This window comes from Protopterus annectens, chromosome 2.part1, assembly GCF_019279795.1.
Source record: "Protopterus annectens isolate FY-2018-M chromosome 2.part1, PAN1.0, whole genome shotgun sequence".
In the NCBI taxonomy this organism is placed as follows: Eukaryota; Metazoa; Chordata; order Ceratodontiformes; family Protopteridae; genus Protopterus; species Protopterus annectens.
This window is the reverse complement of record NC_056729.1, coordinates 301,158,131-301,184,575: the sequence shown is the minus strand read 5'-3', so window position 1 is coordinate 301,184,575 and position 26,445 is coordinate 301,158,131. Positions and strand designations below refer to the sequence as shown.

Sequence of the window (26,445 nt, the reverse complement as noted above, 5' to 3'; positions counted from 1 at the left end):
GTATTCACTGCTACTAGTATTGTTGGTTTAGATTTTGATTTCCATTTTCTAGTAATTGCTTTTTCAGCAGCCACCATAATTAGGCACAGCCAGGCCTTACCATGTGTAGGCAATTCCAATTCTGTATCATAGCTCAGAAAAATCATCTCCTTTGTCACATCAAGTCTGCACACCCAGCATTTCCGACAGTGCATCCCGCAAAGGACCCTTAAAGTCTGCCAACTCTCCGGACTCCCAGAAAATATGTTTCAGATTACCTCTTTCTTCCTTGCCACACCTCCAACATTTGCTGTAAACGTGAGGAAAAATTCTCTGGAGTCTACTTGGGGTATAAAAATATCTATGTAAAGATTTCCAATCAAAAATCCTAAATCTTCTACATTTTATTGCATATTTGGGAGACATACATATATCCCCCCATTGTTTCTTTGTGAATTGATTATTTAGTCTATCTTCCCAAGCATTTCTAACCTCCTCTGATTGATTCTTATAGTTGTCATGCAATAATATGCTCTACTAATTATTCCTTTTTAACTCATTACAGCCAAGTGTACCAGCAGGCATTTCTGCAGTTACCTCCTACTGCACCTGTAGGGGTCAGATATTTCTTGTTCATAATTACATTAGTAATTCCAAAATCATGTCACTTACAAGGTATCAGAATATTGTATCTTAAAGCATACATGATGGCAAACCCACTTGTATTGATATTTGGCCTCTGTCAGTGAGTATTTATTTGAACTGTAAGGTGATAACTTCATTTTTTAAAGGCTCAAGCTATGTCCACTGGGAGTTAAAGATACACACTCAAAAGAGCTGTACTGACAGGAATGAGTTAATGGCAACTTCTCTTCTAGAGTCTACTAAAAACTCTACCAGTGCTGGTCTTTTTTTAGGAGTCCCCTATTTTTTTCTCGTTGCCTATACACTTTTATCAGTCCTTGATAGGGATGGCAGCCTCTAACCTGCAGTCCAAATAAATTATTGGTGTCTTCTCATTCTGTCATCTTTCCCTTTCTATTTATTTTCTGCCAGTACCGTGGTTCCTTTGCCAGTTTTCTCCTGTGAATTCCACCCCCTCTTGCCTGTTGTCTATATCCCTAATTGCAGTCATCTTTATTGGCAGAATCTCCATTCTGCATTCCCTTGTTGGCTTAATTTTTCAGATACTTTCTGGTACTTTATAGATATAATATTCTGTATGAGAATTGTTATTCTTATTAAAGGCTTGCATCCAAAATCCCAGTATCTCCTTGTTTCTTGAACTTCACCCCTGTTTCATCCTCATCCATTTCCACTTTAAGTTATAGTTTTCTGCTTATGCTGTGTATAGGAGCCCAAATTGTGTAGATCTGAAATGCCCCTTCAAATTGGGTAATCCCAGTCTACCCTGTTCTGGAGCAAGAATCAGCTTGTCCCACTTGACACTTGCCGTCTTCCCCTCCCAGATAAATTCCTTCAGCTGTTTATTAATTGTTATCCACAACTTCTTCTCTGTTTGATAAAAATATGCCTGACCTGTGTGTATCACTACTGGGACTAAAAACATTTTAACTGCTTGTATCTTTACTGTCCATATCCCTGTAACATCTTCACCTCCCAGATAAAGTTTATTAATTGCTGTCCACAACTTTTCCTCTGGTTGATAAAAATATGCCTGACCTGTGTATATCACTATTGGGACTAAAAAATTTTACCTGCTTGCATCTTTACTGTCCATATCCATATAACAAAGCTTCCATTTTCTCAGTTTTTGTATTATCTTTTGTTTAGTCTCTTCCCAAATATCCTTAGCTGCCACATGAGAATCATTTTAATATGTCCCCATAAGTATAGATATTGCTGAACCAATTATTGTGTGAGAACATCATTTACAGCTATTGCCTTTGTTTTAACTTCATTAATTGTGTATCCCAAAAAGATTTGAAACCGCCTCAGAATGTTCCAAAACACTGAAATGTTGTTTTCTGTTTTTATCAGATGTAAAATAATATAATCTGCAAATAGAGCCAGTTTTCTTGACTATCGTACCAAGTATATCCTTGAATTTCTGAGTCCCTTATTTTCTTTGCCAATAAATATGGTGCAAATAAAAAAGGGGAAAGAGTACACCCCTGCCTGGTTCCTCTGCTCAAACAGAAATTATCACGAAGGAACCCACCCACTTTAATTTTCGCCTCCATTCCCTCATATGCCCACCTAATTAACCTTATAATTTTATCAAGGAATGCAATTGTTTTCATTGCTGTACTCATCAATTCCCAGCTTACTCTAGCAAATACTTTCTTCCCTCTGGATCATCACTGTTCTCATAATGTTGTCAAATGTTTGCTTCCCCTCCACAAAACCAAATTGATTCATATCTATTAATTTTGGCATCACCTTTGCCATTCCTTTAGCCATTATAGACATAAATACTTTGTAGTCATGGTTTAGGATTTAAATGGACCTGTATGAAGCTAGATCTGAAGGGTCTTTGCCCTCTTTATGTTTTACAGCCACCACTGCTTTCTTCCAGGATGTTGGTGCTTCTCCTTCTTTTAAAATACTGTTAAACTAAACCTTCCAGATCTTTATCATTTTTTCCCTCCTAGGTTCCAAACTTCTGCAGTAATACCATCTCTTCCTGGGGACTTTTCTGTGGATTGGTTATGCATCTCCAAGTTTATCTCATCTCCTCTTTTCCTAACATTTAGTAATTGAGCTTCTTCTACCTCCAACCTTTGCAAATTTAATTCTTCCTTAAACATTTCCATGTGTGCCTTTTCTTGATCTCCATATCTCTGTGCTAAATACATACTTTTTTAAATTTTCTGAAATATTTATAGTACCTCTACAGGATCTCTCGCTGCCTTGTTAAAGGCTCCCTAAGCTTGGTGACAACCCTTTCTACTTTCTGTTGCCTGAGTCATTGTACTAAAAGTTTTTGTGTTCTGGAGTGATTATCAAAAAGCAGTTGCTTAACAACAGTCTTTCTAAACTCATGCAAATTATTGAGGTAATCCCTTATTTTCTGTTTAAGATTCTGCAATTGCTCCTTTTCTTGTTCTGCGAGATTCCACCGATTTTTTAATAGTGCAACATTTATCAGCTCTTCTAAATAATTCTTGTTACTTCTTAACTGTATCTCTCTTTTATTTCTACCATATTTTTAACCTCCACTTTAATTTCATCCCATTCCCTAGCTATATTTTCAAAAGAAATTTCTTTCCTCTCTAATAACTCCTGAATAATTTCTACTACACATTCCTTAAATTCTTCATTTTTCAGCAGATAGGTGGGATGCACCAGTGTCTAATTTTTTTGTCATTACCTTGAATTTTTATTTTAGTTGTTATTGGCGCATAATCTGAAATAGTCATTGGATGCATTTCAAAACTTTCAATTAAATGCATATGTTCCTGTGAAATGTAAGTTCTTTCTAGCCTAGCCCAGTTTTTGTATCTTGGAGAATAATATGTAAATTCACTCCAAACTTCTACTACTGAATTCACATCTTCTGTGACAAAAAGTTTCATAACTTTCATCAAAAATGTCCACTCCTTTGTTATATTTTCCCTTCTGGGCCCCAGATACATATTCACTGCTGTAAATCAAATTTCAGTCCCCACCTTTAAGTAATATTCCCCGCTGAAAGCTGATTATTTTTCCCAGAATTTTCTTAATCTCCATGATAGCAGTTTTAGATGGAATATAAATACATGCCAATGTAATCCTCCTCTCTTCCTGATAGCCTCTTGGTACTACAACTCTACCATTATTATTTTTTTTATCCTTTTTTTTTCTCTATTGGAGCTCCTCTTACAATTAATATAAGTGCTCCTGTTTTCCTTTGTCCAAGTATTCCACCAAATAACTGTCCTGAAAAGCTTTCTTAATCAGATTCTCATGTTCAATTCTTTCCAAATATGTCTGCTGTTGCATAGCTATCTGCACTGTCCATTTTTTAATATATTTCAGTACTCTTTATTTTTTGTAGATGTCAGTAAGACATTTAAAGATAATGTAGAAAGCATCATTATGTTAAAAAGTTATTATTCCCCTTTTATGTGCAACAGCCTTTTTGTTTAGTATTTAGTTCCAGATTTTGTGTTACATGCATACATTAATGTTTAGCAGGTTGATCTTTTATACAGCTGTTTCTTATCATATCCATTTGAGCCTATGTCACATCTTATATATATTTTATTTTATTGAAAACCTTCAAACAAACAAACAAAAAAATACACCCCTAAAACCTGTTAACTTAATACTAACACATACAATATTGTACATCTTCAAATGTTGACGTTTACCCTCCTAGTAGGAACAATTGTCCCAAACGGACAGCTTGGATTAACACAAAAGGAAGGTTTTCCATGCCAAGATGCATGGTACAGCCTGTGCTTCTACTGTGTGCTGCCTGGTTTTGTCTTATCTTTTGTTCATCCAGATTGGGAAAACACTTGAATGCTTTCAGAAAACATTGTCTCATAGCCACTGAAAGAAAGTAGTATTCTGTTTTATTGCTTCTTAAGCGATTGTGTCCATGGAGATATGAGAACCAGATACAGAGTTGTCTCTGCAAACATTTATTTGTAAGAGGAAAGCTTTATTATATTCAATGTTCTTTTCTATTTATTTGCTTCTCTTAAAACATATTAATAAAATCAAGCCAAGAGCCTTTATCCAGTCTTTCCCCTATCAAGAATGAGAAAAAGCACATCATTTTTTTCTTGTGTCATACTCTTTTGACCAGACTTTTCTTTTTTATGTTGCATTGCCTATATTTATTAAAGCTGAACAAGGATAAAGAGAAAAGAAGGAAAAATAAACAACACCTGTTTACTTTAGTATCCTGATCACACTTGGAAATAACTGGGAAAACTTTACTTTTTATCATGCAGATTTTATCAAGCATTAAAAAAATACTTATGTTAAGAACAACATTTTATTTTACTTACTGTTAACTCTCTCCTTCCTCTTCCCCTCTCCTAAGTGTTCTTCCAAACTTTAATGACATGAAGTAGGGCATATGCTTTAAAGTCCCCTCCAGGTTTAATAGAGTCAAAAAAAGTCCAATATTTTCAGTTTTTTTCATGTTTCACAAATATAATTAGTGTTTTGTAATCCCACATTTATTTGTCAATTTCCAAGTTGCTGGTTTTATTTCTGTCTGCATCTCCCAAATCGAGTCTCGGCTTAATTTCTAACATACTCTTGGTTCTTCTAGTCATCTTGTGCTTTATTCTGTCTCTTAAGCATTTTCCATTGACACACTGGAAAATGTTTTACTGGCACAGTTTTATTGTGGCCTTTATTACCAGAAGAACAAAAAGCAGAGTCTCCTTCTGTTTCACAGCTCACTTTTTGTTGGACAACCTTTTGTATTTCCTTTTTAGTATGTTCTGCATCAAAACATTATTCTGTCCCTCCAGGAAGGAATATTCTGAAGATAGCTAGGTATGGCAGTTTGAATCTCATGCTTCTCAACATTCCCTGATTAGTGGAATAAATGTACTCCTCTTCTGCCTGGTGTACAGTGAGTAATCATTTTCCACAAGCACTCTGCTGTCTCTCACTATCAGTACTTTGTCCTTCTGCCAATGTTTTGCCAGAATCACCTCCTTCTGCTCTTAGAATTGCATCTTCACTATTAAAGGTCTAGGTTGCTTTCTCATGGTCAGGTTTGAAGTATGCACAACTTCTGCTGTGGAATACCAGTCCATTTGCTTATTTATGCTTTCGTAAAAATAATACATTCTGTTTCTTCCAGCTTCTCTGATACAGCAGAAAATATCAGGTTTGCCCTATATGCTCTGTCCTGTAATTCTATTTTTTAAACATTTCTTCTTGATAAGTCTCATATTCAGCCAGCCTGTTCTTCATTTTGACCTCTGATTTTTGCAGTTTTATCACCTCATATGAATATTTGATTAAAGCTTTGTCCATTTTTTCCAGCCTTTTGTTATTTGAGTTGATGTACTCCATCGGTGGTCCATTTATTTTAATCAGCTTTGAGTACATTTGACTTATTTTTTTCCTCTGGGTTACTGAAAGTCATGCCTTGAACCAAAGCTGGAGCTTATACTACTTTTTGCTGAACAACTGCAGAATTCTTCCCAGTTAGTGTTTTTTCCTCACCTTTGTGATTGATTTTCTTTCAGGTTCTCTGATTTTTTTTTCTGCCATTCCGGCAGTGTACTTAGTAGCCAGTTACTGAAATTTACCCAAAATACATGTTTACTGGCTGTCTCTTCTGCTTTTCTTTTTCACACTGGCAGAGATTAAATTAAGCAGTTACTCCATGTGCAGCCATCTTGGAAGTCTTTTTCTGCCACAGTTTTGTCAGGAGCAACTCTTTCTGTTAATATGATTACATCTTTATTAAATGTAGGTCTTGGCTGTTTTTCTCATTGATAGCTGTGGAGCATAGGTACACAGTCTGTTTTATATTAGAATTCCTGCTGTAGAGAACTTTTCCAGTTGCTTATTTGTGCTTCTGTAAAATGAATACAACCTCTGGCATTCAGTTTCTCTGGTCCAGTTGAAAATCTCAGGTTTACTCTGCAGATTTGTCTTTTGACTCTGCTGTCTTTTGAAACAGCTCTTCTTGAGCAACATCATGCTCAGCCAGACTTTTCTTAATTTCTTATAGGTTCATAGGTAGGTACTAGGCTATCTTCCCAAAGGCATTTATAAGCCTAGCCAGAATGTGTTGGCTTTCGCCGCCCCGTTAGATTAGTTCCATGTGCCTCTGTTGAGCAGAGCCACTGAAGCGATCCCCGGGGTAAACTTTTTGTTTCCCATCCACTCGTCAAGGTTTCTCTTGAAGAGTGTTAGCAAGGAGTTCTGCTTAATGTAGATTGGAATCTTGTTCCAAAGCCTGGGAAGTCTCTGGGACAGGAATCTATCCCTCCAGCATGTTCTATTTATTGTTATGGCGAAGTTTAGATCCCTAGATCATGTGGCTCGAGGGGATAAGGTTTTCTTTAGGTGGAGCATGTCCATCAATTCTGGGTTGGACATGGCCTTGTATGTCAGGCAGAGATCACCTCTGCGTAGGTGGCATGCAACCGAGTACAGCTGGAGTTTCTTCAGTCGAGCTGCATAGGGCATCTGTTTGAGGCCAGTGATAGTCTTGTTGAGGTACTTCTGTGGTCTTTCCAGCTGTTGCAGGTGTCTTGTAAGGTACATCCCCAAATGGGGCGGTGTACTATATGATGGGTCTGATGAGTGATGAGTAGAGGGGCACAATGATCTCTTTTGATCTGGATGCAAACCCTTTTGTGATTAGGTGGGCCACATAGAAAGATGTTCTAACCACTTTGGCAATGTGATTATCAAAGGAGAGATTACTATCTACTTGGGTCCCCAGATCCCTTATTATGTTTTCCGTATTTAGCGGGCTACCACCTATGTGGTAGTTTGTGTGTACTTTGTTTTTTCCAAAGGGGATGACTATTTTCTTTGATTTTTGCAGTTTTATCAACTCATCTGAATAGCTAGTTAAATATACGATTTTTACAGCCTCTAGTTGTTTAACTGTATGCACCTCCTTAGTGTTTCACTTACCTTAAACAACTCTGGATGCATCTGATTTATTTTTTCTACTACAAAAATTGAAACTTGAATTGCCCTTTTGCTGAGCAGCTGCAAGATTCTTCAAGGCTATATTTTTTTCTTCTCCTTATGTGGTTGATTTTCTGTCACTTTCTCCAAATTTCTTCTTTGCTGACTTCCAGGCAGTTTACTTACTAGCTAGTAATTGCAGCTTTTTTCAGTCTTGAAATCTTTTACTGGGTTTTTTCTACAGTTGCAGTTGTTATACTGGGAGAGCTCTGATCAGTCTGTTGGCCAGTATGTAGCTATCTTGGAAGTGCATAGAATGATTTTGTTCAATAGTTGAGCCACTGATTTAGGATCAGAAATGCAGATTTTGTCCTGGTAATGGAAGAGTGGATCATCTTTCTCCTTGCCCAGATATTGAAGGTATCATAGGGATTTGCCAGTACTGTCTACATTTATTTTTTTATATTTGGAGAAGGCATATGACTGTGAATTCTGAAATGACTTGCAGAAGGAGGTGCTACAATAGTGACTGTGATCTCCTGCATGCACTGGAGCACATTGCATGTGAAGTGGTTGGAATGAAGTTTATGACCTCCAAATCAGAAGTCTTAGTTATGCCATAGAAGAGTGGATTTCTCTCCTCATGTAGTAGTTGTGTTTAATTATCTTAGGGTATTGTTGATAAGTGATGTTAAAAGGAATTGGGAAATGACCAGTGATTGGGGGTAGTGGCAGTAGTACAGTAGGCATTGTACCAGATTATGGGGGTAAAGAGTTATAGGACAAAAATTTCAGTCCGCCATTCACTCCGTGTCCCCATCCTTCTCATCTTTAGCTAGTGACTGAAAGGATGAGACTACACAGGCAACTGGCAGATGTGAGTGTCATTTGTATGGTAGTTGGGGCTCACTTCTGTGACAGAGTGAGGAGCTTAACAATCCAGGAAACTTCAGCATTCAGTAACTGCTCGTTTATGTTGAGAAGAATCAGTTTAAGTTGGTTTAGACACCTTTGAGGGTGCTGTTTGTGCAACTTCTGGAACAGATGCCCAGGCATATTGCACTGGGTGGACACACTAGAAATCCTGGCAGAGATTATCTGTCTCAGCTTACCTGTGATTGTCTGTGAATCCCACGTGATGAGTTAGACATAGCTACCGGGGCTGACAAAGTGTGGTCTGCCCTGCTTTGTTTGCTACCCCCATGATCCTCACCAGGCCGTCAGTTCTGAAGATAGATTGGTGGATGGAAGTCATACAAGGATCTGTGTATGTTCCAATTGCACATGCATCAGTGGTCTTAAGTTGCCACTAAAATGTCAACTAATTAATTAGTTGTAGAGATGATAGATGTGCTGGATATAGTATGATTCAGTAGATGCTTGTTTTTCCTACATTGCCTTTTTAAAAGAATACCTAATTGTTATGTAAAACTGTATTCTGTTTGAATTTGCCCTACAGAAATGTGACCACACAGGATTTATTGATGCTTTGAAACAAGTGTATATTTTTTTCTGATATACATTCATTACTGTAACTAAAATATCCCTGCTAACAACCTGAGGAAATACTACAAGAACATGCTTTAATATTTTCACAGTTGTGATGTAATGTACTTAGTTTCACAGTTCTGACACATAATGTATGCATCAGAAAGTGATAAATGTCTGTGTATTTTATTCGAATGCCATTATGTTTGCATTCATCAGTATTTGAAATTTGCACCAGCTATCGAACTCTGATTGCATTTGCCTGTGTACTACTTAAAGGGCTATAATTACGTTTATATATTTAGGCTTACATATTTTGTCTTCATGTAAGTCTTGAGTTTACTAGTCTGTCAGACTAAGCCAAGACTTTTGTCACTGCAGGCTGACTGTCTGAATTACTGAAGAGTTCTGTACAGATTTCCAGTGCCGACATTTTACCTTGTTAAGGTTATCTAGCAACTGGCATGAGTTCTTCTAAGAGCAGCTGTCATTTTTCATTGGCTTTTTCGTTTGTTTGCATTGTCCTAATAGTTAATATCTTTTTTTTTTTTCTTGAGGCACACAATTTTGGTTCTTTAGTCTACTTTTAAAATATATGTAACACTACTGCCTACATAATTATGTTACTACCTTCCTACTTCCTAAAAAAATGTTACTGCTTATGTATCTACCCATGTGTAATGGTTTACTGTTGCAGTGACACTCCATGAAAAAGACTGCCCACATCTGGACTGTATTTATGTTGAGAGGTCAGTGGAACAGTAAAGCTACCCTTCCTTCTATTTATACAATGGGACTTTTACAATGTTTGGGCTGAAACTGTTAAATTTTACTGTTGTTTCGTATTTCCTTTTTACTTATAGTTGCACTGAGTAATGGAACCTAGTTTGGTGTTGTCGTATATTGCTTTGTTGATGTGGTATCCTTAGAGGTGAAATTTCAGAATTGTTATGGATGTTTTATTGCTAAAGTAGAGCAATTAATTAATAATCATATTCTGCAGACAATGTTTTTATTTCATGTGACTAAAGAATGTAACTTGACTGATCTGTAGTAGTATTAACTACTGTAAAGCCATACTCTATGTTTTATTAAATATGAACAGGGAAATCACAGACTTTTATATGCACTACATCACCTTTACTACTTATTTAATAGACACCCCAATTCTTTATATATTTCATGACAAAGGAATGCTGCTGTTTATTACCTAATATCACAAGGATTTATGCCATGAGTACTACAATTCATACTGGTAAGTTACAAATACTTTTAGAAGTATAGTTTGATGCACAGGAATTGTTTATCTCGAGATACTGATTGGCAAGGAGTATAGCTTGTATTTTAGCAGTGATATTCACTATACTTTGGTATAATGCTTTACCTTGTCACTATACTGTATAGTCTGGTATCTTGGTTCCACTGGCTGCATGCTGCAAGCATCCATCCATGCAGAGAATGCGGACTTGAAGGAATAAGAGTAGGGAGCAAAGAGGAATATATAACATGTCTCCACACTACCTATGCCAGTACCTAAGCAAGGCAGAAGACCAGCACTGGTTAATTGTGGGGAATATTTAATTTGTTAGAAATCCTGGCTGGGAAAGTGGCTAAATCCAAATGTGATTATGTAATACTATAGTGATCTGTCCTCAAAGTTCTACTGTTATGGTAATTACCTTCACAACTGTACTTTTTCCATATTACAAAAAACTCAACAGTTTACTTTACAATGTAATTTAGAGAAGGGAAAACCAATCCCTATGTAAAAAAAAATGGGAAAAATGTAGATGATAAGTCAAGGGAAGAAATTGTGAAACACATTATAGAAAAATAGCACATAGCCATATGTAGGATTGTTTTCTGTGAGTACAAGATAAAGGAGAAAGATTCTAGATTAAGTATTCTGGCTAGGGGTCTGTGTTGCATTTGGGGAGATGGTCTTCCATAGCCCCAGAATGTTATCATACTTTTCCAAAAAAAATAAATAAATAACTGCCCATGCCCAGAATAAGTTTGAAAGAAGCACAACTGTATGTTCAGTAAAGATGTTATGGTTAACTAAAAGAATTTGAATTGCACTGGGTTTAGAACCATAGAGGACTGTGTGTGTGTGCATGTAATACCCCTGGGACAAAGTACCAGCTTTATCCTCAGATGTTGTTGTATCGTGTCATTTCATGGATAGTGTGACAGCATGCCTTTCAACCTTTTAGCATGAGAATTCTGGACAAAGAGAAAAATAATGGGGGGCAAAGGACCAAAATCAGGGACATATTTTAAATATAGTTGTTATAAACTTAGAAAGTTGCTAGAATAAAATATTTTGCATTAACATAAATTTTCTAATAGAGGGCATTGCTTGTTTCCCATCAGCACTGGGTGACATGGCTGAGATTCTTGATTGTATATTTTGGCTGTAAGATTAAGAGCCTATGAACCTATGAATTCTGAAACTTAAATTTCTCTCGTTATTTAGTGACTTCAATCTTCAGTGATTTTCCAGAAAAACACAAATTTTATGACAGACCAATTATATGAGACAAAGATCTGGGTATTCTGAACAGTTGAGAGATATGCTTAATAGACAATACTGCACTTAAATAATATTGAAAAGTACTTTTCATGCAACATTTTTACCTCATTTATTTGAACAGTAGAAAACTATCTGCCAAAGGGTTTTATATATTCCAAGAACTTTGTACTTATTTTTATGTTTTCCCTGTGTACAGGTAAAATATTTGAGAAAAAATAATAAATATACTTTTGATAATGACGCTAAGTATTGTATGGACTTTTACCAGGGAGTTACTACAGTGTTACTTCTTATGATACAGTGATTTTGTCACAAGAATATTCATTATGGGACTTCCAAGATGGCTGCACATTGAGTAACAGCTTGACTCTAGCTCTCCAAGTGTGAAAACAAATTCAACAGAGAAAGCCAGTAGACTTTTGTGGTGATGGTAAATTTCTGTAACAGGCTACTAAGATATTGCCTGAATTCCAGGAAAACGAAATGCAGAGCACCTGGGAAAAGATCAGCTACAAAAAGTGAGGAAGAAACACTGACTTGGGAAAGTTCTGCAGGTGTTCAGCCAAAAGCAGTGCAACCTCCAGACATGACTTCCAGTAGCCTACAGGAAGATATAAGACAACTGCACAAAGATCTGGTTAAAATAAAAGAAACACTGACTAAGAGTTTATAAACACAAACAACAAAAGGCTGGAAAAAAATGGAAGAAGCTTTAAACAGATATTCAGATGAGGTGATAAAGCTGCAAAAATCAGAGGGTGAAATGAAGAAAAGGCTGGCTGAATATGAGACAGCTCAGGAAGAGATGTTTCAAAAAAAAAATAGAATTAGAGGACAAGGCATGTAGGGAAATCCTGAGATTCTCAGCTATACCAGAGAAGCTGGAAGGAACATACTGCATTAATTTTATGAAAGCACAAATAAGCAACTGGACTGGTATTTCACAGCAGGAGTTGTTAGTTGAAAGGGCACATTGTGTGTGTACTCCTAACCTGGCTAAGAGAAAGCAACCTAGACCTTTAATAGTAAAGATGCAGTCCTACCTGTAGATTGAGTTGATTCTGAAAAAACTGTGGCAGAAAGACCAAATACTAAAAGTGGGAGACAGCAGAGTGTTTGTGGGGAACGATTGCTCATTGTACACCAGGCAGAAGAAGAGTAAATTCATTCCACTATTCAGGGAATGTTGAGATGCAGGTGTGAGATTCAAACTGCTGTATGTAGCTGTCTTCAAAGTATTCTTCCCTGGATTTACAAAATCGTTTTTGATGAAGTACATGCTAAGAAGAAAATACAAAAATGTGTCTAACAAAAAAGTGAGCTGTGAAACATAAGGAGGTTCTGCTTCTTGTTCTTCTGGTAATAAAGACCACAAAGAGACTGTACCAGTGAAACCTTTTCCACTGTTTCAATGGAAAATGTTGGTGAGAAGGAAGGGGGCATGAGAGTTCATGAACTGAATAGAAGAATCAAGAGTATTTGGATATGAAGCAGAGATAGGATTTGGGAGATGGAGATGAACAGTAATAAAACCAGTAACATATTGTGGGATTACAGTGCAATAGTTATATTTGTGAAATATGACAGAACAAGAAAATCTGGAAGTATTGGACTTGTGGTGGACTGTAAACTATATGCTCTACTTCAGGTCATTAATGTTCGGAAAAAAGCTTCGGGGGGAGAAAGATAACTGTAAGTAAAGAAAACATTTTTCCTAATAGTACTATTTTTGTGATGTATGTTATTTTGCATACTATAAAGTAAAGGTTTTTCAATTATTTTTAAGTGTAGTGGGGATTGTAAATAGGTGCTGCTGTTATTTTTTTTCCCTTCTCTCTTTCTTCTTGTTCAGTTTTAAGAAATGTAGGCACTGCAGTGTAATAAAGCCTGGATAAAAGAGCATGACAAAAGAAAAATTAATGTGCTTTTTCTCATTGTGGCATGGGGGAATGACTGGATTAATGACCTTAGACTGATTCAGTAACAAGTTTTAAGAGGAAGCAAGTAAATTAAGAAGAATATTGAATATTATACGTTTTTTCTAGTAAATGAATGTATGCTTAGTACCAGTTTTGTATCTGACCTTCATGTCTCCTTGGAAACAATCGGATAAAGAGAAATTGAGTGCTTGGTTCTCATTTCTCCATGGAGACAATCTGATAATGAGAAGCTGGCTGTCTGGTTCTCATGTCTCCATGGAGAGAATCTGATAAAGAGAAACTGGTTACAGTCTGGTGGAGAGTGATTGCTGGGAAAAAAGAAAAGAGAAAATGGCTAAGAGATAATGTTCTCTGAAAGCATTCAGGGGTTTTCCCTGCTGGGAGAGCTGTAACAATAAGACAAAAACAGCACTTAGAAGAAGCACAGGCTGCATTATGCGTCTTAGCATGGATAACCTTTCTTTTATGTTAACTCAATTCTATGAGTGTGGCTCTCAGTTTGGTACATTTGTTCCCGTTAGAAGGGTAAACCTTCAATATTTGAAGATGTACATGTTTTGTGTGTTAGTATTAATGTAATAGGATATTGGGGGGTTGTTTTGTTTTTTTTTTTGTTTGAGGGCTTTCAATAAAACAAGTTTTGTAAGATGTGACATAGGCTCAAATGGATATGATATGAAACAACTATATAAAATTTCAACCTGCCAGAGAGTGTATGCAGTTAACACAAAAGCTGGAACAACATTTAACAAAAAAGGTGTTATACATAAACGGTAGGAATAATAACTTTTTAATACAGTGATGCTTTCTGTAATGTCTTTAAATGTCAAAAGTCTCATAGATAAATGCAAAAAAAGAAAGAATATTAACCTGTATTACAAATGTAGAGTGCAAATAGCTATGTTAAAGGAGACACACTTGGAAAAAAACTGAACATGTGAATTTGGAAAAGAAAGGTTTTCAGGATGGTTATTCAATGGAATATTTGGGACAAAGGAAAATAGTACTTATATTAATTGCAAGAGATGCTCCAATAGCGATAGAAGAGTATAAAAAGATAATTATGCCAGATTTGTAGTGCTAAGGGAGATACTGACAAGGGAGGAGGATTAAACTGGCATGTATTTATATTCTGCCTAAAAGTACTATAATAGAGCTTAAGAAAATTCTGGGAGAAATAATCAGTTTTCATCAAGGAATATTACTTATAGGTGGGGACTGGAATTTGATTTGATGCAGTGAAGATGTGTCTAGGGGGCCCAAAAGGGAAGCATAACAAAGTAGGGTAGATTTTTAAAGAAATATATGAAAATATTTGGCATGGAAGATGTGAATTCAGTGATAGGTGTTCAGAGAAAATTTACATATTTTTCCCCAAGATATAAAAACTGAGCCAGGCTAGACAGAATTTTCATTTCAGAGAAACATGTGCATTTATTTGAAGGTGTTGATACGCAGCGAATAAATATTTCAGGTCATGTGCCAATAATAATTAAACTAAGAACACAATGTAATGAAATAAAAATGAGACACTGGCACTTTCCCACCTGTCTGTTGAAAAGAGAGGAATTTAAGGAATGGATAGTGGAGATTATTTGAGACGATAGAAATTAATTCTGAAAATATAGCTAGGGAGTGAGATACAATTAAGGTGAAGTTTAAAAATGGGGTGGAAAATAAAGCAAGGAGCTATTGTTAAGAAGTAACAAGAATTATTTAGAGGATCTGACAAATGATAAGTATTTCAGAATAGGGGAAATCTCTCAGAACAAGAAGAGAATCAACTGCAGAATGATAAGCAGAAAATATCTCCATAATATACATGAGTTTAGAAAGACTGCTGTTAAAAAACTGTTTTTTGATAATAACACTAGAGCACAAAAACTTTTAGTACAGAAAGTAGGAGGGCCATGGTGGTGCGTGAGTGTGTGCGTGTGTGTGCCTTCTGTGGAAGGTTGCGCACTGGGCTGGCAACTCGACACCGTAAAAACTCCACTGCCAATCATGAGCGGACAGGTGATCCACTGTGGTGACCCCTAACCAGGAAAAGCCAAAAGAAGAAGAAGACTTGGGCAACAAAAAGTAGAAAGAGCTGTCACCAAGGTTAGGGAGCCTGTAACAAAAATCCTGTACCGTATACTGTATTAGAAATATTTCGAAAATTCTATGAAAGTCTGTATAAAGCAGAGAAATATGGAAATCAAGAAAAGATACAAATGGGAATGTTTATGGAATAATTAAATATGCCAAGATTAGCAGTAGATGAGGCTCTGTTACTACCAGTTAGGAAGAGATGAGATAAAAATTGTGATGTATAACCAATCAACAGGAAAGTTCCTAGGAATAGATGGTATTCCTGTGGAAGTTTGGAAGGTAGGAGGGAAAACTGATAAAGATCTGGAAGGTTTTGTTTAACAGTATTTTAAGAGGAGGAGGAGAAGTACCAGCATCCGGGAAGAAAGCAGTGGTAGCTGTAATACCTAAAGAGGGTAAAGATCCACAAGATCCAGCTCCATACAGGCCCATTTCAATACTAAACCATAATTATAAAGTGTTCATGTTTGTAATAGCTAAAACAATGGCAAAAGTAATGCCAAAATTGATAGATGTGGATCAGTGTGGTTTTGTGGAGGGGAGGTAAACATTTGACAAAATTAACAGAACATTGATGATTCAAGGAGAAGCAGAATGGAAGAATATACCATTGCTGTGGGTGGGTCTTGATACAGAGAGAGCATTTGACATAGTACGCTGGGACTTTCTGAGCATGGCAGTGGAAGCATTTGCATTTCCTGAAAAATTATAAGGTTGATTAGGAGGATATATACAGTATTAGAGGAAAAAAGTAAAGTGGGTGGGGTCCTCTCTAATAATTTCAGCTTGAGCAGAGGAACCAGGTAGCGGTGTCATCTTTCTGCTTTGTTGTTTGCATTATATTTAGAACCATTGGCAAAGAAAATAAGGGATTGAAAAATTCAGGGATATAATTGATGTGGTAGTCAAGAAACAAAATTAATGAAGCAAAAACAAAAGCAGTAGCTGTAAATTATGTACCCACGTATGACTTGGTTCAGCAATATCCATATTTATGGAGACATGATAAAATTAAGTATTTAGAAGTGTGGGTTAAAAATGATTATGGTGTGGCAGCTACGGATATGTAGGAAGAGACTAAAAATATAATACAAAAACTGAGAAAATGGAAGCTTTGTTTTATGTGGATACAATCAGGATAAGAACTGCAAGGATACACCATGAGAAGTGAAGATAAAAAACTCTGGCTTTATTCCAAACGACACATGAAGTAAAATTAAAATAGAGATAAGCGCTTTCGCGTGCACTGTGCACTCTTCATCAAATCTATTTAAACATTAATAAAATGCTTCTTATATAGTGAACAATGACCAATAGAAAGCAACCACCAATTAAACTAATTAGATTAATACTTAATCAATTTGTCAGTAGCCCAATCATGATGCAAAGCTAAAAAGAAACAATGTATAACATGGTATTCGCTGTACATCTTCAATTCATTACTTTCAGCATAAAAACTAGCTTGATGAGTGTTTATTGGCTCCCATAGATAAAACAATATGCAAGGGAACAATCCGAATCTATAATTCATGAACACCATCAGCTGTTAATATTGTAAAGTTCTTCTAAGAGAAGACGTAGCTCTTGAGATTCCAAGTCCCAATGAAACTATCTATTATGTGTTTCTATAAAATGTTTATAATTATTTTTAACTTCATGCCACGCTTATCTAAACCAACCTTGGCTTCTTAACATAAAACTTTAATTTACAATGCACCAATATATGGAAAAATATCAATCTGAGTATGCCGTGGCAGTACAAAGAAATTCTTGTGCTCACAGCATACTGCTAGCACAGTCTTCTTTTTAAAATCTTGCTGTCATGAAGCGAAAACATGAAAACTGTGTCTTAATTATGTGGGTTTGCTTCTAAATATTTAAACATTATATAAAAAATATATATATAAAAAATATATCTATATAAAAATATGTGAAATATATAAAATGTAATAATCCTGACGACAAATCAACTGTAAATGATCCATGTCTCTAAACCACTAATAAATAATAAAGGCTATCTATTGAGTATAAATATAAATGTACAATCTCTTTAAATTTAGTTCTTAGATTTTATTTTAAAAACCGCTGGTCTCACTTGTCAATAATGAACCATAATGGCCCAACATGCAACATTGGGCTATTTCAAGTTAATCGCATAAATTTATATTAAGATACATTAGTTAGCTGTCAGAAATAAAATTAATGTTCAGAACACAATGTATGCACGATCAAAATGTTTCTGACGACTAGCCCCATTGGTTCAAATAAAGCAAAACATAACGGCATGACGTCAAACCTTAAAATATCACAATTCAATCACAAAAATATATAAAAATATGCGTATCCAAATAATATCAATATTAAAGTCTATGTTCATGAAGCAATACATGCCCAATCAACTAATAACATGTTGCCTATCGTGAAGCAAAGACATATAAACTGTGGCTCAATAAAATCTGAACGTGTCGTTTTTGTTTCAAATGCCATATAAAGAAACAAACTGCTGTGTAAAGAATGTAAATAAAGCTGACACCTAATCCTATCTAGAATATTCCATGCCCCCATCTACCTAAACATTGAATGTTCCTTATTTCCATAATTAAGTGTGTAAAAGTATATAAAACACCATGAAATAATCCAGCAGTAACATTCAGTCAAAATATCAAGAATACAAATCAAAACGAAAATCAAAACAAAAACAAAAACAAAATATATTACATATACTTAATAAACCTAGTCAGATAAAACATATCTGGGTTATCCTTTTGTTTATGATTTTCTAACAGTAATCTATCATGCATCAGGGAAACGATCTAGCTGAAAATGTAATATAATACTGAACTATAATGAAATAATTAGATCGCATTTTATGTGGATATAGATAGTAAGATACAAGTAGTTAAAATGTCTTTAGTCCCATTAGTCTTATAGACAGGTCAGACATATGTGCATCAACCAGAGGAGGAGAAGTTGTGAATAGCAATTAATAAAGAGTTGAAGGACTTTATCTGGGAGGGGAAGACGGCATGAGTCAAGTGGGATAAGATGATTCTTCCACTAGAACAGGGAGGATTGGAGTTACCCAATCTGAAGGGGTATTTCTGAGCTACACAGTTGTAGCTCCTATACATAGCACAAGCAGAAAACTATAATTCAAGGTGGAAAAGTATGATGATGAAACAGGGGGGAAGCTCAAGAAACAAGGAGAGACTGGGATTTTGGATGCAGACCTTTGAGGAGAATAACAGTAATCATACAGAATATGATATCTGTAAAGTAGCAGAAAGTATCCTAAGAACTAAGCCAACACGGGAATATAGAAAGGAGATTCTGCCGACAGGGGATGACTGCAGTTAAGGATATAGACAGTAGGCAAGAGGGGGCTGGAATTTATTGGAGAAAATTGGCAAAGGAACCAAGGTATTGGGAGCAAATAACTAGAGAGGGAAAGGTGATATAATGGGAAGATGCCAAGAATTTATTTGGACTGCAGGTTACAGAATGCCTTCACTGTTAAGGATTGATATCAGAGTATAAGCAAAGAAAAAAATGGGGGGGGGGGTCCTAAATAAAAGAATAAAAGACCAGCACTGGAAGAGATTTTAGTAGAATCTAGAACAGAAGCTGCCATTAAAAAAGGAATAATTAGTAGAGCATATAGAATATTGCATGATAGCTGTAAGAATCCATCAGAGGAGGCTAGAAAGGATTGGGAAGAGAGATTGGATAAGCAATTCAAGTAAACATTGAGAGGATATATGTATGTCTGCCAAATATGCAACAAAATCTAGAAGATTTAGGATTTTTGCTTGAAATGTTTACATAGGTATTTTTATATCCCAAGTAGACTCCAAAGAATTTTTCCTCAGGTAGAGAGCAAATATTGGAGGTGTGACAGGGAAGAAAGAGGTAATTGGGAGCATGTTTTCTGGTAGTGCGGTGAAATGGTGGATTTTGATTCTCTGCCGGATGCACAGATTAGTGTGATGAGGGAGATTTTCTGAGCTATGATACAGATTTGGAATTGCTTAGACATGATAAGGCTTTGCTGTGTCTAATTATGGTGCCTGCGAAAAAAGCAATTGCTAGAAAATGGAAATCAAAATCTAAACCAACTGTACTAGAAGTAGTAAATATATTAAGAGAGAGAAAACAACTGGACTTGAGATCTTTAGAAAAGGGTAGGAGCAAATTATACAGGAGAAAAATAGGAATTGTGGGAACAATACATACAAGGGAGGAATGGGGTTTAAAAGAAGGCAGTACTGAAATTAGCTATGTAATGTGATATATAATGTTTGCAACTGTGTGTGTGTGTGTGTGTGTGTGTGTGTGTGTGTGTGTGTGTGTGTGTGTGTGTGTGTGTGTGTGTCAGTATTTTTTGTGATGTAAAATGCTTGCAACTAGGATTGTGTCGGTATGGTTTGTTTTCATTTATATAAATGTATGATTGCCTGTATTGTAATGGATGGTTTAATAAAGATGTTTCTTGTTTAAAAATAAGGGCAGGAATTGAATAATCTATGTAATGTTGCTTAGGTTATATGGTATATAGTAATGTGTGTGAAGTATAATGTTTGTGAACATGAACTTGTTAGTACTGCCTGATTACTTTCATATAAATGTAAATTTGTCTGTCACAAGTGATAATTCAGTAAAGGTGTTTAAAAAAATAATCTTCATTATGTGCAATAAAACATTTTGAAAAGCAAACTCATTACACAGATATAGGTGTCAGTTTCTCACTGAGTAACATTTTTTTGCAAAGAAAATAGATAAATTACTTTTACATTCTGTGCAGTTCTTAACAACACATTTTTACATTTTAAAATGACTGCAAAAATGTCTATGACAGTGCAGTGCTGAATATGTAATATGATAAGACAGAGATTGTTAGTTTGTTAGTGAGGAAGAAAATGTTTGCTTTTATTTCATGTTGCAAGGTATGACTCCTCAGCCAGAACATCATTTTGAAGATGTGTTCGTGTGCATACCAGCTTCTTTTATCTTTGTACATGGGGTTGCTTTGATGTGTCTAACCCTGTAGAAACATCTTTATGACTGAACACTGAAGCAATGTGACTTATTGCTGCATTTCTGCATGCTGTCAAGCTAACAGAGAAAAGGGTTTTAGAGAAGTGAATGCCTCATTATGTGACATTTTTGTGGCCATTATTGTATGATAAAATATTTATTAAGGGGCTGGTCAGGTAGAAATTTAATAAATGATAATTTTGTATTTTCCCTGGCAATAAAGAAGTAAAAGAAAATAATCTTAAAACATTTCTTGTTATATTGAAGAGGGTATCAGGATAATAAGTGAAATATTCAGAAGTTGGAGTTGGGATAGTTTAATGTTAGTATAGTAAACGCGTTAAACTAAGTATAGTGATAAGATAATTGGCAATTCAGATGCAGATCTGTTTTATGTAACATGCTTTTTGATATTGTTAAAAAAAATTACAGTGAAATTGAGATCATTGTAAGGTGCAGCAGGGGATAAACATAGAGTACGTGAGTGCTGAAGGTATGATGCTTGGGCTGGTTGTTACTGCCTGATGAGGAGTGAAACAGTAATGACAGTACCTCAGATTTTTTAATAAATGTGGTAGGATCCATAACACCACATAATCTACAGTTAACACTGTGAATATGGTACCTTGGCTTGTCATTTCATCCTAAGGACATCACTTCATAGTTGCAGCATCCCCATTAAGTTTTACTACCATGTCACTGAATATTCTGAAGATCTATAAGAGTATGTTGGGACCGTATAGCATCTTTGGAAGTTGAGTTACAGAATGCAGCAACAAAAAGCACAATGTTTAATTAGGACAGGTAGAAAAGTGGTGAGACTAGAGCCGCGGTGGTGCAGTGGTTAGGGTTGTTGCCTCACAGCAAGAGGTTCTCCCTTTCGATTCTCGGCTGGTGCGCCTTCTGTGTGGAGTCTGCATGTCCTTCCCACGGTCGAGTGATGCTAAAGACATGCAGGTATGTGCTCGCGTGAATGGGTGTGCCCTCTTTGAAGGTTGGGCATCAGGCTGGCAACTCAGCACTGTAAAAAATCCACTGCCAGTCATGAGCAGACCGGAGTTCTGCTGTGGCGACCCCTAATCGGGAAAAGCCAAAAGACAAAGGAAAGGAAGGTGGTGAGACTGTGGGAATTGCTGTGTCTTTGATTGCTGTAACAGGTACATGGCTTCTTTCTATAACACAGTTCATAAAAAAGTGTAAAAAAAGAAAAGGCCTTAGCAGTGATTCTTAGTGGTCATTGTATGTGCCAGGAAGGTGATTTAAACAAGCACAATAAACTTATTAATCATTACAGCAAGTCATACTTTGTTGTATTAGTATATGAGGTAGTCTGTAGTAAGGATCCTATGCATACCACAATGTTTCACACTCCAGTTAAGTCCAGAGTGCAAAGCCCAAATGGTTTTATTAGTCATGGGACACTGTGCACAAAGTAACCTTTTGCACTCAGTTTGGTCTTATGTAATTGTTATGCATGCATTTTCCAACCACAGCAAGTACGTATATTAAAAAAAACAAAGCAAAAAGCACTCAGCTATAACTTCTCAGATTTACTGCAGCCCACAATGCATCACGTGATACAGATGGGATATGTTTTTTTTTTTTTTTTTTTTTTTTTTTTTTTGAGGGGCAGGCAAACTAAAACTGGAAGACATTTGCTAACACATTAGACTAGTGTAAGATAATAAAAATGGCATACGCACAGACGTTGTGACTCTTGGTTACTATGGTAGATGCAAGTTCATTCCAACTGTAGTATTTTTAAACGTTGCTTCAGTCAATTACACAAGAGTAAAGAATGTGCTTTGATGAAAATTGTATGGTGATGTAAAGCACAATGAAAACTGACATTTAATGGCAAATGATAGACTTTATTATTGAATCATGTAATAAATGAAGACATATAAACCTGTATGATCTATGGAAGTACTTTGAAAAGTGAACTTTCATATGGACTGGATGGTTTGTATTTAAACTCCTGTCCTGTCAATTCATGTTTTATGTAACACACACTAGTATTTCTCAGGCACTTACCTAATTTTAAAATGTACTTCATTCTCAGAAGTGAAAAATAAGGTGGTACATTTTGATTTATAAATGTTTTATTTTCTTCATGTTAAATATGTATTCTTTTTTGTCACGTGGTGTTTCACTTGTTCTTGGCAGTACTTGCATGTGAAAATTATTACAGTTATTAGATATTTGCTTCTTCTGGCTATTACTATATCATATTGTATGTGTATGAATATGTGTGTATGTATAAAGTGATTGCTAACTCTGTCCATGTCTCTTTCAGGTTGGCCAGACTGAAATCTATCTCATTAGTCCTGATACAAAGAAAGTAGCAATTGAAAAAAGCTTTAAGGAGATTTCTTTCTGTTCCCAGGTCAGTATCATTATAAGGTATAGACTCTGAATGGTGCCAAGACTTGCATTTAAAAAAGAATGTATATCCTGTGCTAGCCAGTATTCTGCAGATCGTATTAATAATTTATTTGTTACCTGCTTTAAATTCTCCAAATGTTGCCACTTAGTGTCAACATGCCATTATATTTTGGAAAGCAGCTATAACTCTGTAATATTAGTATCAGTAATTTTCCTTCTAGAAGAGCACAAATTCCCTATCTTTAAATTCTGCCATCATTCAATAGGAATGTATTTTTAACAGTTTGACAGCAGAGATGTAAAGCAAAATCCAAGGATGATATGAGGTGACAGACTTCTCCTTTGAAGAAATGCTGATATACACTAATCTTTGCAGAGAACAGAAATCTTTTTTTTACTTTCTGTCATGCATAAAACTAGAATGGTATTCTAATTCTCAGCTATGAATTGAGGAAGACATAAAGTAATTCAAACCGAATAATAGCACTCTATTAATTTGTCCCTTATTCTTATATATATATATATATATATATATATATATATATATATATATATATATATATAATAAATAAAATTAGATTTTTTTTGCTTTCAGCATGTCTGTTAACCCCTCCCCTTACCTTTGCAGAGAGATGACCTAGAGATGATTATTGTCTTGTTCATGTCATAGTCGGGAAGCGTTCTTTTATGACTTATTCCTTCAAACAGCACTCCCCATGATAACAGTAGGCCTTTTAGCCTGACAGGGGTACATAATTTCATGCATTTGCTGTAGAACTCCTGTTTGCCATATGTTGTTGATTGCATTAGACCCCAAATGTCCTTAGAACTCCCAGGTCTTCAGCTACAGTTCCCTCACCCTCATTCATCCAAGCCTATGGCATCTCATTTGCTAATTAGTCCTCAGCTGTCTGTATCTTCAACTGGATTACTTCATCTGCATTTCTAATCTGTTTGAAATCAGATAAGAGAACATGGTGCCCGATTTGGAGTTCTTGGCTTATAGTTTGCATATCTGCATTACATTTGTCTTTTACTTTTGTTTAATTGTATTTTTTTACTTGCTGTTCTTAAAATATATTTTTTGTGTGAGTTAAAAAAAGTCTTGGTTAGGATTAGTTAGTAATTATTTGCATTACTTGTTTGACTGTAGAAGGATTAACTTTGTCTATATTTTGTGAAGATGTAAGAAATGTCATTTTTTTTATTTAAGGGTAGCAGAACATGACCAGTTTAATCTTGGAGCTGCCATGCTCTTTGATTATTTTGTATTTTTTCTGTATCCTACCCACCCTGTTTCTTTTGTGTTGTTAAACTCACTGGCTCTTCATTTGGTAGCACATTGAAAATTTGTCTTTACCCATTTTTATTCCTGTGCTTATCCTGGTGAACGCTAAAAGATTATTTTTGGGAAAGCCCCCCTTAGACAGATGACTCTTAAGTTACACTCCATTTCCTATCTCTCCACACCCTAGGTGCACAATGCAGTACATACAGAACCAAAAGTAACCCTTTTTAACATCTGAGACCACAAAGAAGTCTGTAGTGGCCACCAGGACCTGCTTATTTGTAACTGACGTGGGTCTGTGTTGCTATTGCTGCATGTGAGAGGAGTATTAGCCGTCTGGTCCTGGCTGTTTGTGCTGTGAGCCATTCCATTCCTGTTGTTTGACTGATTCCTGCTTCAGGGTAAACCCTTTTGCTGTAAAGAGAGACCAGCATTGCATCTAACCACTCTATTCTGCTGGCCTTCTAGATTCTGCACTGCCTAGTGAAGTGCCAGATAAAACAGGAGAAAGATAAAGGAGAACTAGCATTACACTAAGCAGTGCCAGATAAAACAAGAAGAAGAGAAAGGAGAACTGCAAACAACCCATTTTTGCATCTGGGACCTGAGAGAGGCCTGACTTGAGCAACAGGACCTGCTTACAGTTTGGGACTGTGTTGCTTTTAATTCCTGGTTAAAGATGGAATATTAGGCATCTTGTTCTGGCCTTTTCTGATGAGGGTGATTCCTGAGTGAGTTCTCTGGATGTCCTATTTGTACTTCAGTGGGAAGCCTTCTGCTATGGAGAGAGACCAGTAGCACAACTCAGCACTCTGTCCTGCTGGATGTTAGGCACTGCAGTATCCAGCACAACACCAGACGTGAGAAGAGGTAAAAGGAAATGACCAAGTAGTTCCTTTTAACATGTGTGGCTGTAGTTGCACTATACTCAGCTTAACTGGACCAGTAGTAAACATTAACAGATGAACCGGTCTGATTCAAGTGATAATGCTACCTTCTTTAATGTTAAGATCTCCTATCAGTCTTTATTTTCCTGCAGCAAGTAGGTGCAATCCTATACTTTTGCTGCATTGTATGGTAATGATTTGTTATGCCAAGTCTGTAATTATGTACTTAAAAATTAGTTGCTAGTGTTAGTGCAGAGAGAAGTCTGCCATTATGGATGTTTTCATTATTCTGTTGTCTGCCAGCTTTTTTATATTGTTATACTGCTACACTACTACATTGTTCCAATCTGTTTTGCCTCTGCGGTTCTGAAGCTCCAATAATCTTTTTGCTGCAATTGGATTTGGACTTCCATGTTTTCTGTCTGCTTTTACTTTTTGGAGTTTTATTTGGTTTGAAAGTGACTATTTTAATAGGAGACCCAGTTTCAGCAGTTGTATGACATGTTATTACTAACCTCCCCTAGATTGTATGCCTGATTAGAGTGTGCCTTTTCTGATGGGATAATTTGTTTTAGCTGTATTGCTAACAGTCAGTAATGACTGCAGACGTCTGAATTTCCCAACTTCAATTTTTGGTATTCGTGATGTTTGGATTGTATTGGACTACCAGATTGAGGGGCTTTCAACTTTGGCTAGAGGACTTCTTCAAGTGGTCGTAGAAGGGAATTAATACTTGGTACACTCCAGTGTGAAGTCAGGTACATGTTAGTCAAGTGATGTAACTTTCAGTGAGTACCAAACAATCAAGAAAGTTTGGGTGAAACAACTTTCACCAACAGTGGAGTTATCTTTTTGCTCTACTGTTGTGTAGCATTGGAGTAGTTAAATTTATGTTCACGGGTGTGGGTGTGTCAGGGGGCTTGCTACCTTGCAAAAAACTATGCCCGTAAGGCTTACTAAAAGTTGTTTCAGCAGATTTTTGATCGTCATTTGATAGAGTTGCTGATTGATATGCATGATTCTGTGAAGTCTTATGCTCAGACTTTAAGTTAAAACTGTGAAGTATATGTTCTTTTATGTCAGTATTTTTAGCTGGAAGATATACACACACAAACATATGTATGTGTGTATGGATCCACTTCATTCAATCAAAATTTCTAAACATCGAGCCTCTGATCATCGAAGAGGATCGAAGTTTTGAAATATCAAACCTTAAAGAAAAATCTAAAACTTGAAAAATTA

At 36.0% G+C, this 26,445-nt stretch overlaps 1 protein-coding gene across 1 annotated transcript in view; it reads left to right on the top strand.

The window, feature by feature from the left end:
* Positions 1-26,445, top strand: part of TBC1D1 (TBC1 domain family member 1) — a 2,608,647-nt gene that overhangs the window by 595,417 nt on the left and 1,986,785 nt on the right. The window contains exon 3 of the mRNA XM_044062143.1: positions 22,940-23,029. Coding sequence (XP_043918078.1) covers positions 22,940-23,029 — 90 coding nt within the window. The remainder of the gene's footprint in view (positions 1-22,939; positions 23,030-26,445) is intronic.